Genomic DNA, 18,853 nt, shown 5'->3' on the forward strand with positions numbered 1-18,853 from the left:
ATAGACCATTTCAAGGACTGTTCATTGGTGACGTCAAGTTCCGTGAACATTTTCTGCTTGTCAGAACAGAGACCATTTAGCAGAGATGGGCCACTTCTATTCAAATGAATGGAAGAAATTGGAACGTCCAAAGGCAGCCAATGGTCAACGCCTTTAAACACAAGCGCACCTCTCCTCGGGAGACTGGTCTCTACCTGTTGGCATCTTCGCGGGTCCAGGAACGGAGAGGTGAGGATCTGGTGCGTGTTAGATGCGTCCAGATCACCCCTGGCGTGAGTTAGATGTGACGCCAGGGATTGGAGCATTGGCCGTGCTGCTCGAGAGAAGCTGACGCCACACGTGACTGGGACCAATAAAATTTGACTGCTTATTTGAAATATCTTCTTTTATCGTAATCTTGACCAACAGTTTTGGAGATTTCGGTCTTTACCCATTCAAGTAGATTGAAGCTGCACTTTTATGACACTTTTTTACATAGAAAAAGCTGCTCATGAGGACCAAAAGCATTCTAAAATTGGCCGCAGAGTGGACTTACGGTACCATAATAAAGAGACTTTGTTTAAAGAATCCGGAAATACATTTGGTAAATCCGCCGGAACAATAAACTTTAAAATAAAATTTGAAAATCAATATAAAAGTTTATTTTTAAAAAATGGGCATTCATGGTTATTTTTATTTATCTTTTTTTTTTTTCATGTTTTTATTGTCAGAAATGGTAGAGAGGGGTCAAAACAGCTGAAAAGGACAAATTTCAGTCAACAAGGGGCATGTATATATATATATATATACTGTATATATATTTTGATAGCATCGAAACAACACAAACTTCAGTCATTTGGGACTCATTCATAAAATGTAAGGAGAAGAAAACATAAGCAGAAGAAATTTCCATGTAAATCTGAATTTGTTTGTAAAAAAACTTTTTTTATGTTGGTTGGACGAAGCCAAAATACTGTCATTCTACAGACACCTCCTAGAGCTTTCATGCTACATCTTCTAAACATTTACATTTACATTTATGCATTTGGCAGATGCTTTTATCCACAGCGACTTACAGTGCACTTATTACAGCGACCTGGAGTTAACTGCCTTGCTCAAGGACACACTTATGTTAAACTCGACACAGGCCTGCAGTCTGTTCTGACGTAGATCATGTCCACATTCTGTTTAAGTTTGAAACCTCCGTTTTCAGTTTCCTAACGTTATCAATTTCCAAATTATGAGACAATTCTCCATTTCTGTGAACGACACTAGTGTTCCAGCGTGGATCAAACGTATACACCTAGCAAAATCGAATAATTTTTCAAACTAAATGGATTAGTGTAATCCTGGCCTTACACCCTGTCTACACCAGACACGGGCAGTGCATCAAGTTGCGTCAAAAAACAGTAGAACCCATTATAATCAATGATGCTGTCTACACTGGAAGCATCCGTTGCATCACATAGCACCAACAGTAAAAGTATGTCCCATTCCATTTTGTGATGCATGCACTGGCGCTACTATTGCCTACAACACAGATAAACCGTATTCATGTATCCATGTAGTCCCATCAACGGAAGTGCCTGGTGTAGACAGGGTGTTAGTGTTTTATATCCTTTCTAACTGATTGGATTACAGTTTTTGCACAGTGGGCATTCAAAAATCTGAAAAATCCCATAGAGTTACATTGATGGTCCATTGGTTCAAATGGACCAAGACTATTCAAATTCCAACTGATTCAAACTTCAACTGTCTAAATTTTTTTCATGTAAACAAACAAAGTCTATCTCTTTCTTTCTCTCTGTTTCTTTTCTTTCTTTTTCTACACTCAATGAGCACTTTATTAGGAACACCTGTACACCCACTTATTCATGCAATTATCTAATCAGCCAATCGTGCGGCAGCAGTGCAATGCATAAAATCATGCAGATACGGGTGAGGAGCTTCAGTTAATGTCCACATCAACCATCAGAATGGGGAAAAAATGTGACCTCAGTGATTTCGACCATGTCATGATTGTTGGTGATAGATGGGCTGATTTGGGTATTTCTGTAACTGCTGATCTCCTGGGATTTTCACACACAACAGTCTCTAGAATTTACTCTGAATGGTGCCAAAAACAAAAAGCATCCAGTGAGCGGCAGTTTTGCTGATAGAAATAGATACAGTGAGTGTATCTATATGTCTGTCTGTCTTCAATACTTTATAGAAAACGTGGCAAATCTGGAGGAACATACAGACTCAATTACTTTTTATCCATTTTGGCTGCTGTCCACTAAACTCAGCTGAATTCCGTGTGTAAGATATACACACAACACAATCAAACAGAAGACATAAGCAAGTGTACACAGTAACATCAGAGCACGACCGCAAGCCATACCTTTAATCTGCTTTCATAACTTGGCTCTCTCACACTTTCATTTAGCTTTTTATGTGAGTTAGTTTTATTATGTGTCAATCTTTTGATTTGCTAAGGGATTGTAAAGAAAAATGTGCTATAGGAGAGAAATAAAAGCTGTCACTGCAGACAAAAAAGATTGTTGTTTGTTCTTCCTTTTATAGTTAATTTGTGTTGAATAGTCCCCAAGGCCTCAAACAAAGTTAAACTCGATAAGATACACACTTCCACTCGATCTCCAATCAGCCTTGGGCCTCACAAAGGCTTTTTTTTCAATCTTTGTTGAGATTTATCTCCCCTGCTGTAAATAATTACGTGTTTGGAATTATACTGGAGGAGACGCTGTGTGTTTGATGCACTGTCAGATTGTGTCTTGTGGTTAGAAACAGATTATAAAACAGCAATTAATCAATTTCCAGAGCAAAGCAGTAGTCGCGCGCTGAGACGACGTCCTTGCTAAAGTTCCCCCATCCATAACTCAGATGTAAATATGACTTAATCTATAAAAAATTTCCATTTAGCGCCACACCTCAAAACATTACTATGCACAAGTTTGTCAAGAGTTATAGCTCACAGGAATAAAGTGTGTTTATGACCCGGGAACAGTATGATAATGTGCCATAAAAATAGACGAAAATGTGCAGCACTACTGTAGGCAATGATTGGGTAATTTATGAAGACTCGGATCATCAGAGACAGACATGGTGAATCGCATTGTCCTTCCCTGCGGAGCATCTGTCATGATGAACGGGGGATGACATCAAACTTGTGCTAATCTCTCACCTTGTGGAAAGTCATGCGCTCTGGCTCCCCTAGGTTTTTTCCCTCTTACAGTTGGGAAAGTGGAAGCTGTGCAGAGTTCTATTGCGAATTTAACCCTCAAGTTTTTTCAATATGATCGCACAGGATATCGTTATGTTGCTTCCGATAGTTTGTGTATCAGGAAATCAATCCCATTCAGCCGAATTACTGAGAATCACCATACACAATCAGACAGTTTTTGCATAATTTCAAGTTTGAAAACATTTCTCCATAGTGCCACTGAGACACGGGTACTGGTCCTATGCGAACCAGGAAGTAATTGTGTATCCCTAACTGTAACCCTGGATCAGTATGTTTAGAAACATATTCCTAACTCTATCACTAACCGAACCCTAACCATTAACTAACATTAACTCTAAAGTCAGATGAAAGTTATAGGTTGATTATAATGTTGTTTAAGCCCCAATGAAGCCCCAAGTGTAACTCTTCCCTAACCAATCCTAACCCTAAAATCTGATTGGTTGATAAGACAAATTTAGTCTTTCTAAGAAAATTAGCAGTTTCTTGTTTTTGGTCCGTCAATGTTTTTAACAATGTTCAGCTCTTTCAGTTGCAACAACACGAGTGATTCTCCTCATCCATCCTAAAATGTGCGTTCATAGCGTTCACCATGATACCTCCACCTTGTTTGTGTTGCTTTTTACTTCAGGGTTAAATACACATCACACGTCATCTCTGACTTTCATAGTATACACAACGCAGAGGCTAACGCCTCTGATTCGATTTCAGTTGGACTTAAGACCAAAACAAACTTTACGCATGTACATGAAAACAGAAGCAGCGTGCTACACAAACTCGATTTCACACATTGTTACATTCCAAAATGCACAATTCACAACCCAATGCAAAAACAAGTTGCATTCTCAGAATTGCCGCAAGGGGGCGCTATAGCGAGATTAGTGTGAACTGTCCCCTTCTACAGTGAATTTCTTCTATGGTGAGTTTTCTCTTTCAAGCCAACTGCTGACATTACGGAGCAACAGTTTTAAGAGAATATGATGAGCAAGTAAGTTATAGTAAATATATTTATAGCAACATACCAGAAAAATAGCACATGCAATTTAATGGCTCATATGTTTAAAGGAAACTCTATCACCCCCTTGAGTACTGAGGTTTGTTCCCGCCACGCTAACACAGGAACGCACTATAAGCATTTTCAACATGACCGCGCGGTGGCTATGCGGTGGCCAAAAGTCATACGTTTCGACCTTTAAGTGTTTTAAAAAGACGAAGTATTGTTTTAGTCCTACTGAAATCAAACTTTTAAAATGCATGTAAATGTACTGAATGTGTCTGGAGCACATCCACCAACCACTAGGCCATGGCTGCATGGCAGCATTTTGCATTGTTCTACTGCCCTACAAACCTGATTGTTGGAATTGCTCTTTTCTTACAGTTCCTTTCTTTGAACTGTAGCCTTGAAGGTTTACGTATGTCCTCGGATGTTTTAAACCTGTCTGATTCATTTCCTTGTTTTTTACTCTCTCTGCAGCTGAGGATGATCCTTGCCAGACCAACCCGTGCCTGCATGGTGGGAGCTGTCTGACTGAGGGAGAGGGTTATAGTTGCCTTTGCCCTCAGGGCTATTCTGGAGAGAGCTGTGAGATCGGTGAGTGGATTAAGAGAGAGGGCAAGGGTCAGGGCATATGAGGTCAAGGACTTTTGAAAGAGTCACTTGGCCTGAATTATGAAGAGGGCTAAAATTAGAAACAAAACTGCTTGGTTATATCTTTGATGCCTATGGTAGAAACAATGAATATGATAATTACAGAGACAGTTCACCCAAAAGTGAAAATGTGATCATTATTTACTTGCCCTTTTTGTAGTTACCTGCCCATATGCTGTTTTTTTCTTCTTCTGTGGAACAGAAAAGCATACATTTTTGAAAACTGAAATTCATTAATCACTAATAATCTTCACTTCCACTGAAGCTTGCACCTAACTTGCATATGTATTAAAAATGGTGCATTATTGCCAGTGACATTGAGCAGCATAAAGATTCTTAAAAAAAAAAATGATACTTTGATGTTTCATGGAACATCAGTTTGTATTGTTGTGTTTAGCCAGTCGATGTGGCATGTTCGATGGAAGCTCTGCAAAGTAGATGGTTTACAGTGGCAGAGAGACCTGAGAGCAAACGACGCATTGGCTTGTACAGGAAGTGGCTGCATGATCTGACAGGGCTGAACACAGCTCGTTCTTCTCTGTCAGACAAGAACAGGAGCAGGTGAAGGGGGAGCTGCTCTGGAGTTTGGCAGTGTTTTGAGAAAATGAGTGCACACTCAGAACAAGAGGGCCAGGCTGTGCTGTAGAAATAAAACAAAGGGACATATGGAGGTAGACAAAGAGACAAAAAAAAGAGACATGTACAAACTAAAATCGTATACTTCCATAATTTGACATACAGTATATCTGAGTAAAACTGAATATTCAGTGGGAAATAATGGAAGACAGGACTTGATTTTTCAGCATTTGGTTGGATATTGAAAATTGGCCCTCGGTATTATTAATGAACTGTTCGTACTATGGCTATTTTCACACTAACAAGTTTTGGTTTTGAAATCGTTTTCCAAGGTATGCTACACTTGAGAGAATTTTTGAAAGTCTCCATTTTCAGTGGAGGAACATTCAGCTTCAGTTTGGCATAAACGTAGCAAAATCAATGCGTTTTCAACCGAAAATGTAGGTGTGGCCTTAGATTTAGGGTCATGTTGACGGGTTTTGCATTGTCAAAAACCTTTCACAGTAAATTTGAGATCTAAACTTTCACCCTATGATTCATCTATTTACAATTCTACCAATGGTTTAGGAGGGCTTGCTGCTTTTATGGTTATCATGACCATTATAATGGAAACAGAGCAGAAGCCATTATAAGGTGTCATTACTGAAGCATGATGGAAAAGGCGTCAAGATGTGAGAGGTCACATCTGTGTATTGGTAGAGAGGTCAAAGGTTAGCAGAGCTGTATTATCCCATGTCTCATTATCAATGTTTTCACATGGTAACCGCAGAGTCGATATGTGAATTATGCTAAACCACAACAAATGGTTGATTGGTCAGTAGCACTTTAGCCAGTACGAAGTAATGCTAACAACTGCAGTATAGGATAATCATTTGTAAACCAATTTATGGATTCAAATCACAAATTCAGATTTGTTTACCATTGTGCACAGCCTTAGGGGTTCATTTTAGGTTTCTGACTGAAATGGTTTTCAAGAAAACGATTTGGTGTTTATGAATTTTGGCATTTTTAGGCATCGAAAGTTCCTTGAGGTGGTGTAGTAATTGTTTTTTCCTGGCTATAAGCATAGCGTTTGTGAAGTAATTTTGGAAAGTGGTGAGTGTTATATTAGTGACAGCCAAAGGCACTGGGTCAATTGCATATTATTGCAAACTTTTGACTAGATTAGTACTGACCTAACACGCAAACTCTTCAGTCAACATAGAAGAGAGAGTAATGAATTATGTCATTATATTTTAGTGGTGCTTGCCAATTACTACTGCTCATATTCAAACTTTGTGCTACAAAAATGAATGCTACCTAAAATTGTATGTCTTGTGTTATTACATTTCTAAGCGATCTTGAAAGAATGATGATTTTTCCTGGTGGATGTTGAAGTGGAAAAAGAAAATATTCTAATGAACTTGCATTGAAGGAGGCACCCAGGCACACATCTTCTTACCAGAATATCATTGAGACTTTGGGGTGGGAAATGAACATGCTGTTTCCAAATGTTCATGTAACCTATAATCTACCATATTCTTCCAAATTATTGATTATAGGCATCCAACATCAAATATTTTTGTATCAATTCAATCATGATTACCTATTAGTGGCAATACAGATCTCCTGTGGAAATTTCGGAGACATGGGTTCCGATCCTGAAGAAACCAGGAAATAACTACATTAACAATGGAAAGTGTAATTTGTTAGTTGCATTTTTTTCATTTTTAATCCACTGACAGTATGATTTAGGGTTGGGGTTAGGGTAAAGGCATATGGTTAATAAAATAAGGAGTTCTGTTGACTGTATTGCATCATTTACATCTATAACTACAACTCACCTTTGGTGCCACCCTGTGGATGTTTCACCCTGAAACTGGTAAACAAAACTTCCAGCTTCAGCCACTGGCAGTGGTTCAAATTTCGGTAAGTACAGACTGATACTTTACCAATTTCTTCAGAAAATTAAAAATTCTTTCTATCTTTGTAAGAAATTTTTAATGTGCATTGTTTTTCACTGTACTCTGTGGCTATGTATGATGCTGCAACAGGATATCCTTGGCCACCATCCTTTGGGACTATGCTTGTGCTCAGCAATTATTTGGGAAGAGGCATTTAGGATCCTTGCATAATTTATTGACTGTGCATCTGCCGGGCAATTGAAACATTTATGAGAAGAACAGAGAGGCTTACTGCAGGGACAAGATCACTTTCTTCACATGCACCACATGCCAACAACAAAAGACAAGCCTGTCCATCAACCTCTATGGGTCTCTCAATCAGACTGGATTCAGACACATCCATAGTTTGGTGATGTTGAATGATTTACAGAACTGTTGAAGAGTTTACACATCCATTTGATGTACAGGAATGGTGTGGAAATATGTTCAGGGTTTTGGATTGCTGTCCATAATTGGGCATAAGTATGAGATACAACTCAAAATTCAAAGCTTCCTGATTTCAGACATATGATGAGAAAGAACAGAAATAAAGACATTTTCTAGGTAATATACAACTTTAAAGAATAGCACAAAAAGGATAATTCTGTCATAGTGTCATTCCAAACCTGTATGACTTTCTTTTTTTGATGTAACGCAAAAGGAAACATTTGAAAAAGTCTTCATAGTCAGAAAGGACAGAAAACACCATAAAACAACAGAAGTAATCGATAAATGTTTTCCAAAGCCACTTAATTTTCAGTTCCAGTTTGGATGAGAGGCATAAACGTAGGGAAATAAATGCCTTTTCAAATTAAAATGTTTTCGTTTGGATTTGGTCTTATATTCTGTCATAATTGATAGTCACAGCATCAGTTAACATTAATAAACAGGAGGGACATAAACATCTATTTACATACTCCCTTAATTTTGTTATTGGTGGAATTATTTGGAAAATGTTCTTCCTAACATTAACTAACAATTAAGCTGATGGTATTCATCTCTTGAGTTCATTCTCTACATTTTAGAGTTTAAGGTCCATTAAGCTAAACCGTAAATAAACCGTACTGAGATCTACTAATGAAAGTGGAGGTTACTGAATGACTTATGGGTCACATGTATGCAAATAGCAAATGGGAGGTTTATTGTTTTATTAAAACAATTAAAAAAATACTAATGCTGTTCATCAGATTTATTCAGGTTGCAACAGAAATAGCTAATGTTTCTATTGGAGCTGGATAGTGCAAATACAGTTTTAGGGTCAAGGCTTACTAAAATGCTTTCTCTGTCGCACACAAACTCTGACTCATTTTGTTTTTCCTATTCAAGGAAAGGTAAGCCAGACTGATGTTTATTGATTCAATGCTCTCCCATTTGATTCAGTGTCAATACCCATTCAGTTTGTTTCAGGCAGTCAATATGTGTAGCCTTAGAAGCAATTTAATCTCACCCACAAATCATATACACTTGAAAGGGTTACATTTTCATTGGATGGATTTAGAATGAGTCTATAAGAGTCATATAAGTATAAGTGTCATTTGGAGTGCATTTTTGGATTTCTATTATTTACCATTAATGTTATGATGCCATTATTTACTATTAGGGTATACTGTACCTGTATATTGAAGCAATAAGCCATGAGAGGTCTAGAGTTACAATTTTACCCCAGTTAAAGGGTATTTCTAGGCACAATATGAAGTAAAATTCTAAAAACACCCTTAATGGTGCTAAAATCACAGTAACCCCCACTAAAAACCAAACACCATGGTACTACCATGGATGTTTGAACATGGGAATACCATGTTTTTTTTTTGTTGTTTTCTTTCCCCTTTAGAAATACATTTGAATACCAAGCAAATACCATGGTATATGAATATGGTAATCATTTAGTAACATGGTATATACAGATCTATGAGTACCATGGTATTGCCATTTGTTACCATTACTGTTCCATGGTTCCAACACAGTACTTTCTTACTTACATTGTCTCAAGTTGTTGTATAATGGTGGCAGAAACAATGTTTATTAAACCAATGTTCAGATTAAGATGGATGGATGGATGGATGGATGGATGGATGGTCTTGGTCCATTTCAATATTCCATCAAGTCTATGGGTTTTCTAGGATTTTGTAAGCAGGAAAACCGTTATTATGATCAATTAGAAAAAAAGACATAGCAACAGGCTGAAGGACTGTGCCAAGTTTGAAGAATTTAGCTTGAAAGCTTTAGAATCTGAGTTACTATCAGAAATGTTGGTCTTAGTTTTGGGATTTTGAAAAACTCTTAACCATATCTGTAGAATAACAGAATGTTGGTTTTGTCAAGCCAAGATACAGTAATAAAGAATTCTTCTGCCAAGTAAAATTGTTCATTAGCTGTAGGCTGCTTTTAGTTGCCAAGCAACTTGTTGCATTAATTAAGAACTCAATTTAAAGCGTGGTCACAGTTCTGTGTGTATCAGCTTTTTTTCAGTGTCTAAAATCCAATCAGATTTTAGAGCCAGAACTCTCTGCTTTCTAAATATATATTATATAGTATTTCCACTTCTAATATATAGATTTATCTCACTCAGTCTTTCTCTTTCACTTCAGTACTACTCCATTCTCTTTCTTAGTACTGCTCCCCTGACCCTTCTCCCCTCTGGCCTGTTGTTATTTGCCAGAGAGAATGTATGAAAATTGCAGTGCACTGCCAAAATGGAGTGAAAGCAACCCTTCTGTCCCCAAAGCCTTTTTCTCCAGTAATATGTTTCGTTGACTCCATATATTTTCTCCACCTTTAACCTTGTATGCACTTCCTCCACAGCTTTGTTCGGTCCCTCTACACCAGCAAACATGCAATACTGTATATTGGAATACATGCAAACACATTTACAAACCAGCATCCCAGCTAACAAATTTATGTTTTATTGAACATTTTCAAAACGTTGCATTGTGGTTGTGGGAATGTGAAACAGTCCAGATTTCTTAATGTGAGTAGAACATACTCATAATTTTCCAACCTATTTATTTTTTTTCAGGAATTAAAAATGCAAAGAAACATAGTTTAAATTATGTACAAATGATGTTGCACTACCCGCGACCCTGTACACAGGATAAGCGGTTGACGATGGATGGATGGATGATGTTGCACTAAGAACTATGTGTCATGTCATAACAATATGGGTTTAACCTTTACATTGGAAACTTAAGCTTTTTGCTTTTCGAAACAACATGAGGGTGTACTTTAAACTATGACAGAATTTTCCATTTTGGGTGAACTACTCCTTTAACATACCACAATAAACACTTCAATGTTCTAATAAGGGGTGCCAGTGACTGGTGCTATTGCAATGACATCAGCCTCCTTAATAGCATTTGAAAGATGAATGAAGTTTGCCCTACTAATATTTTTGCCCTGAAACCCCAGGGCTGTGGATTTGAGAGCAACTTTCTTATTCAACATTTCCCAAGAGAAAACTGCAGCCCACTGCAGACACACAATGGTGTGCCCGGTGATTGATAGTCTATGTGGGCAAGCCAATCCTCCTGTGCACAGCTGCTCTTTAAGGGAGATGATCGGCCCTGCCTGCCATCAGCAGCTCATTAAATCATCCCTTGGCACATTCCATCCTGCATGGAGAAGTGATCAACAAATCATTGAGAATCATTCTTCATTTGATGACAAGTATTCCAGCACAAGGGGCTATGTGGACCTGAGCACCCTCAGTCTGTCAGAGCAGACCGGTGTGCACAAACATCCTCAGGTCCATCTGGTCCATCAAACTAATATTGGCAAAGACAGGTAGAGGGCGGCCCAGTTGGCAGCCCAACAGGACTGTTAGAGGCGGAGCAAAAAGAAACACACTTTCAGAGATTAATGTGCTGTTATGAAGTTGGCTGCCTAAAAACAACAACAAAAGACAGCCACATTGCTACAGTTTACACTGCAGATAAAGCAATACTGATGAAAGTTGACGTAGATATAGCTATGTTCATACTGTCAGTATGTTTACATGCACTTTAAAAGTTACATTTCAGTGTCTTTTTATAAAGCCATTTAATGTCACGATATTTGCGGACTCAGACCATGATAATTCAATAATAGCTCAGTTTTGTCCAACATGTATTCACTGTAATCGAACCGCAATTTGCCTCGACGTTTTGTGTGTGTTGTTGTGTGACATGTTTTAAATGTTTCCTCAGCTTATGTCCTTCCTTTAAATATTTAATTACACATTGGGTCATGTATATTTGGGAAGACATATGAAGACAAGCTGTACTACGCGAAAACCAGCTTTATACAGCTCGATTATAACTGCGCCTGTAACTGTACTTAGTCAGTGTTTTGGATCGACAACCATATTTACTAACAGGTGTGACTCTCCAATTGTCCTGTACATAACATTAAAAAGTCTTATTTTAATTGACATGATGGTATTTAATAAATGAGTTCAATTAAGGTGCAAGTTCATCCATCATATCTTAATTAACAGACAGTGGCTTCAAATGCTTTTAAAAGATTGTCTTTAAGTCTTTAGCTGTCACTCTAAGGTTCTTTTTTACCTCATTGAACATTCTGCGGGGTGCCCTTTGAGTCATCTTGCCTGGACAGCCTCTTCTAGGGAGAGTAGCCACAGTACTAAATTGTCTTAATTTATTGACAATTTGTGTAACTGTGGACAGATGAATATCTAAACTCTTCAAGATAACTTTGTAACCCTTTCCAGCTTCATGTAAAGCAACAATTCTTGATCGTAGGTCTTCTGAGATCTCTTTTTTTGCGAGGCATGGACCACATCTGCAAATTATTCTAGCGAATAGCAAACTTAAAATTGTTTGAGTGCTTTTTATAAGTCAAAGTAGCTCTAACCCACACCTCCAATCTCTTTTCATTAATTGGAATCCATGTTTGAAAATTCCTGAACGGTATTAGCCTAGGGGGTTCACATACTTTTTCCAACCTGCACTGTGAACGTTTGAATGATTTATTCAGTATGTACAAAATACAACAATTTGTGTTAATAGTTAAAACAGATTATGTTTTTTCATTGTTGTAACTTAGATGGTCAAACTAGATTTTAAGACAAATTTACACAAATGCCAGTAACTCATACTACACCAAACATACTTTTTCTTGCCACTGTATGTGTAAAGACTAGCATTTGTGTTACGGTAGGTACAGACCATAAAAGTGGAAGAAGCAGATTGCTCAGGATATCATTTTATGATTTGACAGTGCGAAGTTGTTAAATGTCAATTTTTCGTTTAGACAATACAAGTTTGTTGAACTCGCTCTCAAAATACTGGTGTAATTCCTGAAAATTTGAGGTCAGTTCAGTTAAAGGATGCAAGTGTCACTCTTGTATAATGTATATATCCGAACTTTGTGTGAATGTAAACATATTTCAGTTACATTTTTCACAATACATGTTGTTGTTCACAATTCATTTAGCACTCTAAAACAGAACTGACAGATATATTCTTCTGCTGTGTGAATGTAGCCAATGTGTGCAGGCCTCCGGTTGCTGATTCAGCAATGCCATCCATCCTCTATGTGATGGTGCTCTGCAGCAGCACGGGAATGGAATTTGTAAAGCCCAGTCTTTTACTGTACATTTGGGGACAAATTGATTTTCTATGAAGTCAGCGCCTGGGTGTTGGAGCTTCTTATCACTCTGGCAGGCAGGACATGTTGTCCTGGGAATGAGTTCTGGAAATGAATCACGGGTTGGGGGAGTGGGGGGTCTCTTATCTCAGAGCTACCGGGACCACTATCACGTGAATGTGTGCCGGGGTTTTGAGCTTTCGCCCACTCTGCGGTAAATCACAAATGCTCATCATAAATGTCCGTGAAACACAGAGGAAGAACAGAGAAAGAGAGTGTGTAAAGGAAAGGGGAAAAAACTCAAAGATATTTAAAGGATGGAGCAATCCTTCACTGCTTATACTGTTGTATGCTTATACCAGTGTTTCTCAGTCCTATCCTTGAGGACCCTCCAGTGCATTTTAAGTCTCACTAATCTAATGTTAAACCCAATGTGTAATTTCACATGCAATTTTTGTGTTGGTTTGGTACATTTCTTTTGTGCTCGCATTGTTTTACTTGTGATGACGAGCTCTGTTCTACAATTTAGTGAGCTGCCTACATAGACAGGCCTCATGTGCAAAATCCCAATGCAATGGCAGTTCCAAAAGGTAGGCAGCAACATTATTTTCGCCTTTTGGCCAAATTCTAAAGCTGGGATCACATGTACCTTTGCACAGTGACATTTGTGGGCAAAAAAATGCGTAGGTGGATGTAAAGCATCCAAAACAGAGACTTCCAAAATTAGCTGTGCTGGGAGGCACCTAAGAACAGGATTGAGAAACAATGTGCAACACAGCTTTCTTGATCCTGTTCTTCTGATCCAGGTTTAACTTTTCGGCTGATATTTGATTGATTTTGATGCAGGAAAGTTGGCTCTTTTTGCTCATACTGTACATTTGTCTTTATATAAAACAGTACCTGTGTTTGAGAGCAATGTCTGAACTCAAGTATGGATTAGGGCTTTGTTGGGTTTCAGGAAATTTTCCCACGTTCTCTATAACCTGCAGAAATATGGCAAAGCTCCTCATTCCTGTGTGAGATCCTAGAGGCCGTGTGGATTGAATCACCGTCAGGGTTAGAAGGGTTTTACAGAATCTAGCCTCAGCTCCGTAAGCCCTCTGGCTGTCTAGAATGTCTGGTCTGGGGAAATCTTTTGCCCTGACTGCTGTATCTCACTCTATCCCTCTTGCATCTCTCTTTCGCCACATTGCATTCTTCTATTCCATTCCCCCTCTCTGTCTCTTGTTCTGTGTTTGAAAACAGCTTTGAGAGCAAGTTTGACCTCCCCGTGCCACAGAGAGAACAGAGACACTGTCAGATCTGAGGAGCAACAGTTTGAAATGTTGCGAGTCTTGTGACACCTCTGCTCATTAGCTTCTGCAATGCTCCCCAAATTGTTGCACTAGCCCTGTCAGGAGTGGCCTGGATACTCACTAGCTTCAGCTCACAGAGATGCTGCCCTGGGCTGAAAACATAGTGCTTAATATCCTACCTAGACCATCATTATAAGCCTTCCTGTTGTTTTCATCCAAACATTAATTTGATTTGATACACTTCAAAGACCTCGGTAATACCCCTGAAAACTGTCAGACTGATCAAACTGTAAATTCATCAACAGGAGGAGGAAAGTTCTGCTGCTGAAATTGGTCTGTGCTTACCGAAATTTTAATTACTGCCCCAGTGGCTGTAACTGGAAGTGCTGAAAGGTCCAAAGGTTGGCGCCAAAAGCCTGTTGTTTTTAGTTGTAAATGATGTAAATCTGTCAACAGGAATGCATATTTTATTAACTCTACCCCCCCCAAACCCCAACCCTGCACCACACCATCAGTGGAGTAAAAATTCTATCAGTCGTCAATTTTAGGGTACATGAAAATTCGGAAACAGCATGCCGATTTTCCATGTAATGGCAGTTGCTTGGTTGGCTGCATATTTGCTTCTTGGGAACACAGGTCCAGGAAAAATCTTTTTTGAACCTGTCATCTGAGCTGCAAATGCCATCACTCTGGAGCTGCAATGTGTCCTGACTGCATTTATATGCTGATAGCACCACAATAACGTACATAATCCCAAGCCCTTCACTACCGAGTATCCTGACCAGTGTTTTCAAAGGCAGCAGATAGGGGGAAAAAAAGTCAATTTCATGCTTGTCACTAGTGAAACATCTAATATATCATAATTAAATTTGATCATGAAAAAATAACCATTGTAACTGCAGTAAACCTTGAGGTCTACCTTCCATATTCATACTATCTGCCTATGGATGTCTGTTTGTATCTCAAAACTATCAATAACAAAATTATTTTTATCGGCTAAAGCATACCCATTGTCGTTTGCGAATCCGAATCTATCAATCTCTCAGCGTGCCTGTAAATGTCAGTGGTCTGAGATCATTTAAATTAAGAAATGTCAGGGTGTTATTGATGCATGTTGAAGTTGGTCTGCATTCGTAACACTTGGCTCTCAAGAGTGGCCAGCTCTAATTGTGCAGATATGTAATTTTTACTGACATATTCTTGCATTCCCTTCACCCACAATACATGGCATGCAAACATTGGTATCTTCAAAAACATTATTGATCAAAACAAGATTTTTATTAATGAAGTGTTATTTTTATTCCATGATAAGGACCTTTTTTGATCTATCATATACATTTTTTGAAGTCCATGATGGGCATTCAGAACACACAGAATGGAAACAGCATACAGATACTGGGTATTAATGGGTTAGTTCACCCAAAAATGTAGAAAAAAAAAAGAGGAAAAAAAGTGTCTCAGTCAAATAAATGAGTAAGAATTTTCAGAATTTTTATTTTTGGGTGAACTTATTCTTTAAAGACCAAGCATATAAATGAAACACTGTGCCCTGAAATTTTAAGACCAAACCTGAAGTGGCTCGCCAATAGCTCACTAAGCTCTGACTCTTACGCTCTGATCCTGCAAAGATGATTGTGTGCCTGTGAAAAAGGGGTTATATTCAAATTAAAACATATCATATTTATAATAATCATTTGCAATAGATTAAGATCCAAACAGAACTACGTCCGTAACACTTAAGGCCACTTGCAAGCACTTGCCCAATCCTTGCCAGTTGTACAAGTTTGTTCTTGCATTACTTTGGGTCTAACAAACCTCAGTACTGAAATCGGTCTGTGCTTACCGAAATTCTAACTGCTGCTCCCAGTGGCCAAAGCTGGAAGTGTTGTTAAGATGAAATGTCCAAATGGTGGCAGCAAAAGCTAGTTGTTTTTAGTTGTAAATAATGTAATACAGTCAACAAGGGCGCATATTTTATTAACCGTACTCTCTAACCCAAACCCCAACCCTAAATTTGAATGTCAGTGGAGTAAAAAATTATGTTATAACCTCTGAATGTCTCCATTGTTTATGTGATTCATTCCTGGTTTCCATAGGAAAAGGTGAACATGTTTGAATTTATGCAATAATGTCTTACGTGGGAAATATAGGGTCAATTTCACAGTACATGAAAATTCGGAAGCAGCATGCCGATTTCCCATGTTATGGTGGTTGCTCTGTTGGCACATGTGCCCCTTAAAGTTCACAATCTGCATCATGATATCTGAATGACACGTTTAAATGTCCCATTCAGTTAAACTCCGACCGTTTCGCTGAGTCGCACCACAGGCCGCACTGAATGCAGTTACTGAAGAGTGCGTGAATAAACCTCAGTACTCAAGGGGGCGATAGAGTTATATTCAGAAACTCTGTCCCAAACTAGATTTGTTATTTTTCAGTGCAAATTCCTATAAATACATTGACTTTAACTTCCTTGTTCGGCAATATTCTCTTCAAGCTGTTGTTCCACCAAGACAGTAGTTGAATCGAAAGAGAAATCTCACCGTGTGGAGTAGTGGTGGCATAGTGGTCTAAAGCACATAACTGGTAATCAGAAGGTTGCTGGTTCGATCCCCACAGCCACCACCATTGTGTCCTTGAGCAAGGCACTTAACTCCAGGTTGCTCTGGGGGGACTGTCCCTGTAATGAGTGCACTGTCACTTAGTCACTTTGGATAAAAGCATCTGCTTTTGTAAATGTAAACTATATCGCCCCTTGTTGCAATGTTGACAATGCAAAATGTACATACATTGTGTTATGAATTGTTGTCTCGCAGATTTTGAAATGCAACAACAGTAGAAATCAAGCTTGCATAGTTAGAAGCATCTAGAAATGACGCCACGCATAATATAAATGCAGGCTTCATTTGGCTAGGATGCTTTAGTTCGTCCCTTAATTGTATATATTAGGATTTACAGTATATATTGTTCAGTTTTTGTTTTCTCATCCACTGCTCGCTTTTGCAGATTATCCCATTCCCAGAAGCACTCCATAAAGCTCTCCACTCTGAAACAGCTATTCTTGAACTGCCAAAGCAATTATGAATAAGACAATCAACAGAAATAGGATACACGCTCCTCTGAAAGAATGTAATTTATCTTTAAAATGTTAAACAGTAATAAAATAATGTCACTGAAAGCTCTGAATTTCAATGCGCTCGTTTAGAATGTCATCGCCACTGACAACTACAATTCTAATCCTTAAAGGAAATGTCAGGGATGTCTTGTCGATATCATACATCTTCAGGGCTCTCCTAAACTCCTTGCTTCTTAGGGGGACTTAGTGTACTCCATAAAGTTTGGAAGGACAAAACCAAATTTAGAGTGGAATATAAAATACAAATACATTTTAGTGCTTTTGTTTGGTAAATATTCCTTTTTATCAAAGGTATTTTGCAGTCGTCACCTCCCATGATGTACTTTCTGAGTCAGCACAAATCAGCGGAGCACACAGTACAACGGTTCAGTTTCTGTTTACATGGAAGAGATGGAGGACTTTGATGGCTTTCAGCAAATGCTTAGAGGTGCTAACCCCGAGGATATAGAGGCACCGATCAGAGGCGTTTACATTTTCAGTTATTATTATTTGAACCCAGAAGCACAGCATCATAAAATATAATCTGAGGGAGCATTTTGTGTTTTTTGGGGGGAAAGTCGTTGCTTGTGGTATTGATCTATTTCTTCTTATCGGCCCTTTATTAAATTCTACATTGGATGTTCATGGATCATTGATCATGAAATAGTTGATTGCATTCAAGGTGTCATTTATAAAGGGTAGGGAGGTCTGTTTACATTTGATTTGGCACATCATTTACAAATGTCCCAGCAGCCACTGAAATTAAAAACATAAATCTGGTCAATGTGAAACTAAGCATCTTCCCTTCGGCCCTTGGTAACTGCAGAAAATACTCAAGAGTGTGGCCCAGTGTAGAAAAGCCAATGTCAGATGGTTCTGTCTTTTGGGGACAGGGTTGAATGGGTATGGCTGCCCTCACAGCCGTATTGTAAAACTGTTGAAGTTTTCAGCACAAATACTGCCAGAGTTTTTCCAACGTGGCCCCTCTTGCTGATGAATGTCCTATCTAATCTGGGAGGGGGTCAAGCACAACAACTCAGTCACTCTCGATAAAGGCGGCTGAAAAACATGAGAGGAAACAAGAGTTTTGGGGCACTTTGCTGTATATCAATCATGGGACAAAAGTTTGAACATAAGAAGTTAGTGAAGGTGATAGAACAGTTTGCAAATCACAGGTTTTGATATTTTGCTAAAAGTTTTGAGAATGAAGTGAAATGGATGGAAGCCTTCAGGTGGAGAAATGATGAGAATCAAATGATATATTATCGTACTCTAGCAATCACAATTCAATACCTCATATTTTATGATGTTACTTTAAGTTTAGTTTTTAAACAGGAAGAACAAAATGGCTTACAAATAACTAACCACTCTACCCTTAACAGTAAACATAATGGGGCAGATTTATCAAACAGTTGTGCCACTTTTGCGCGTATACCATGCGAAAAAACCTTCATCTTATTCTCTAACCACCTGCAATCTATTTAAGCTGCCGTA

At 38.4% G+C, this 18,853-nt stretch overlaps 1 protein-coding gene across 1 annotated transcript in view; it reads left to right on the forward strand.

Annotated features, from left to right (window-relative positions):
- Nucleotides 1–18,853, forward strand: part of ncanb (neurocan b) — a 110,822-nt gene that overhangs the window by 55,972 nt on the left and 35,997 nt on the right. Inside the window, exon 8 of the mRNA XM_052123733.1 lies at nucleotides 4,695–4,811. Within this exon, the coding sequence (XP_051979693.1) occupies nucleotides 4,695–4,811 (117 nt within the window). The remainder of the gene's footprint in view (nucleotides 1–4,694; nucleotides 4,812–18,853) is intronic.

The sequence above is a fragment of the Xyrauchen texanus genome, chromosome 50 (genome assembly GCF_025860055.1).
Source record: "Xyrauchen texanus isolate HMW12.3.18 chromosome 50, RBS_HiC_50CHRs, whole genome shotgun sequence".
NCBI lineage: Eukaryota > Metazoa > Chordata > Actinopteri > Cypriniformes > Catostomidae > Xyrauchen > Xyrauchen texanus.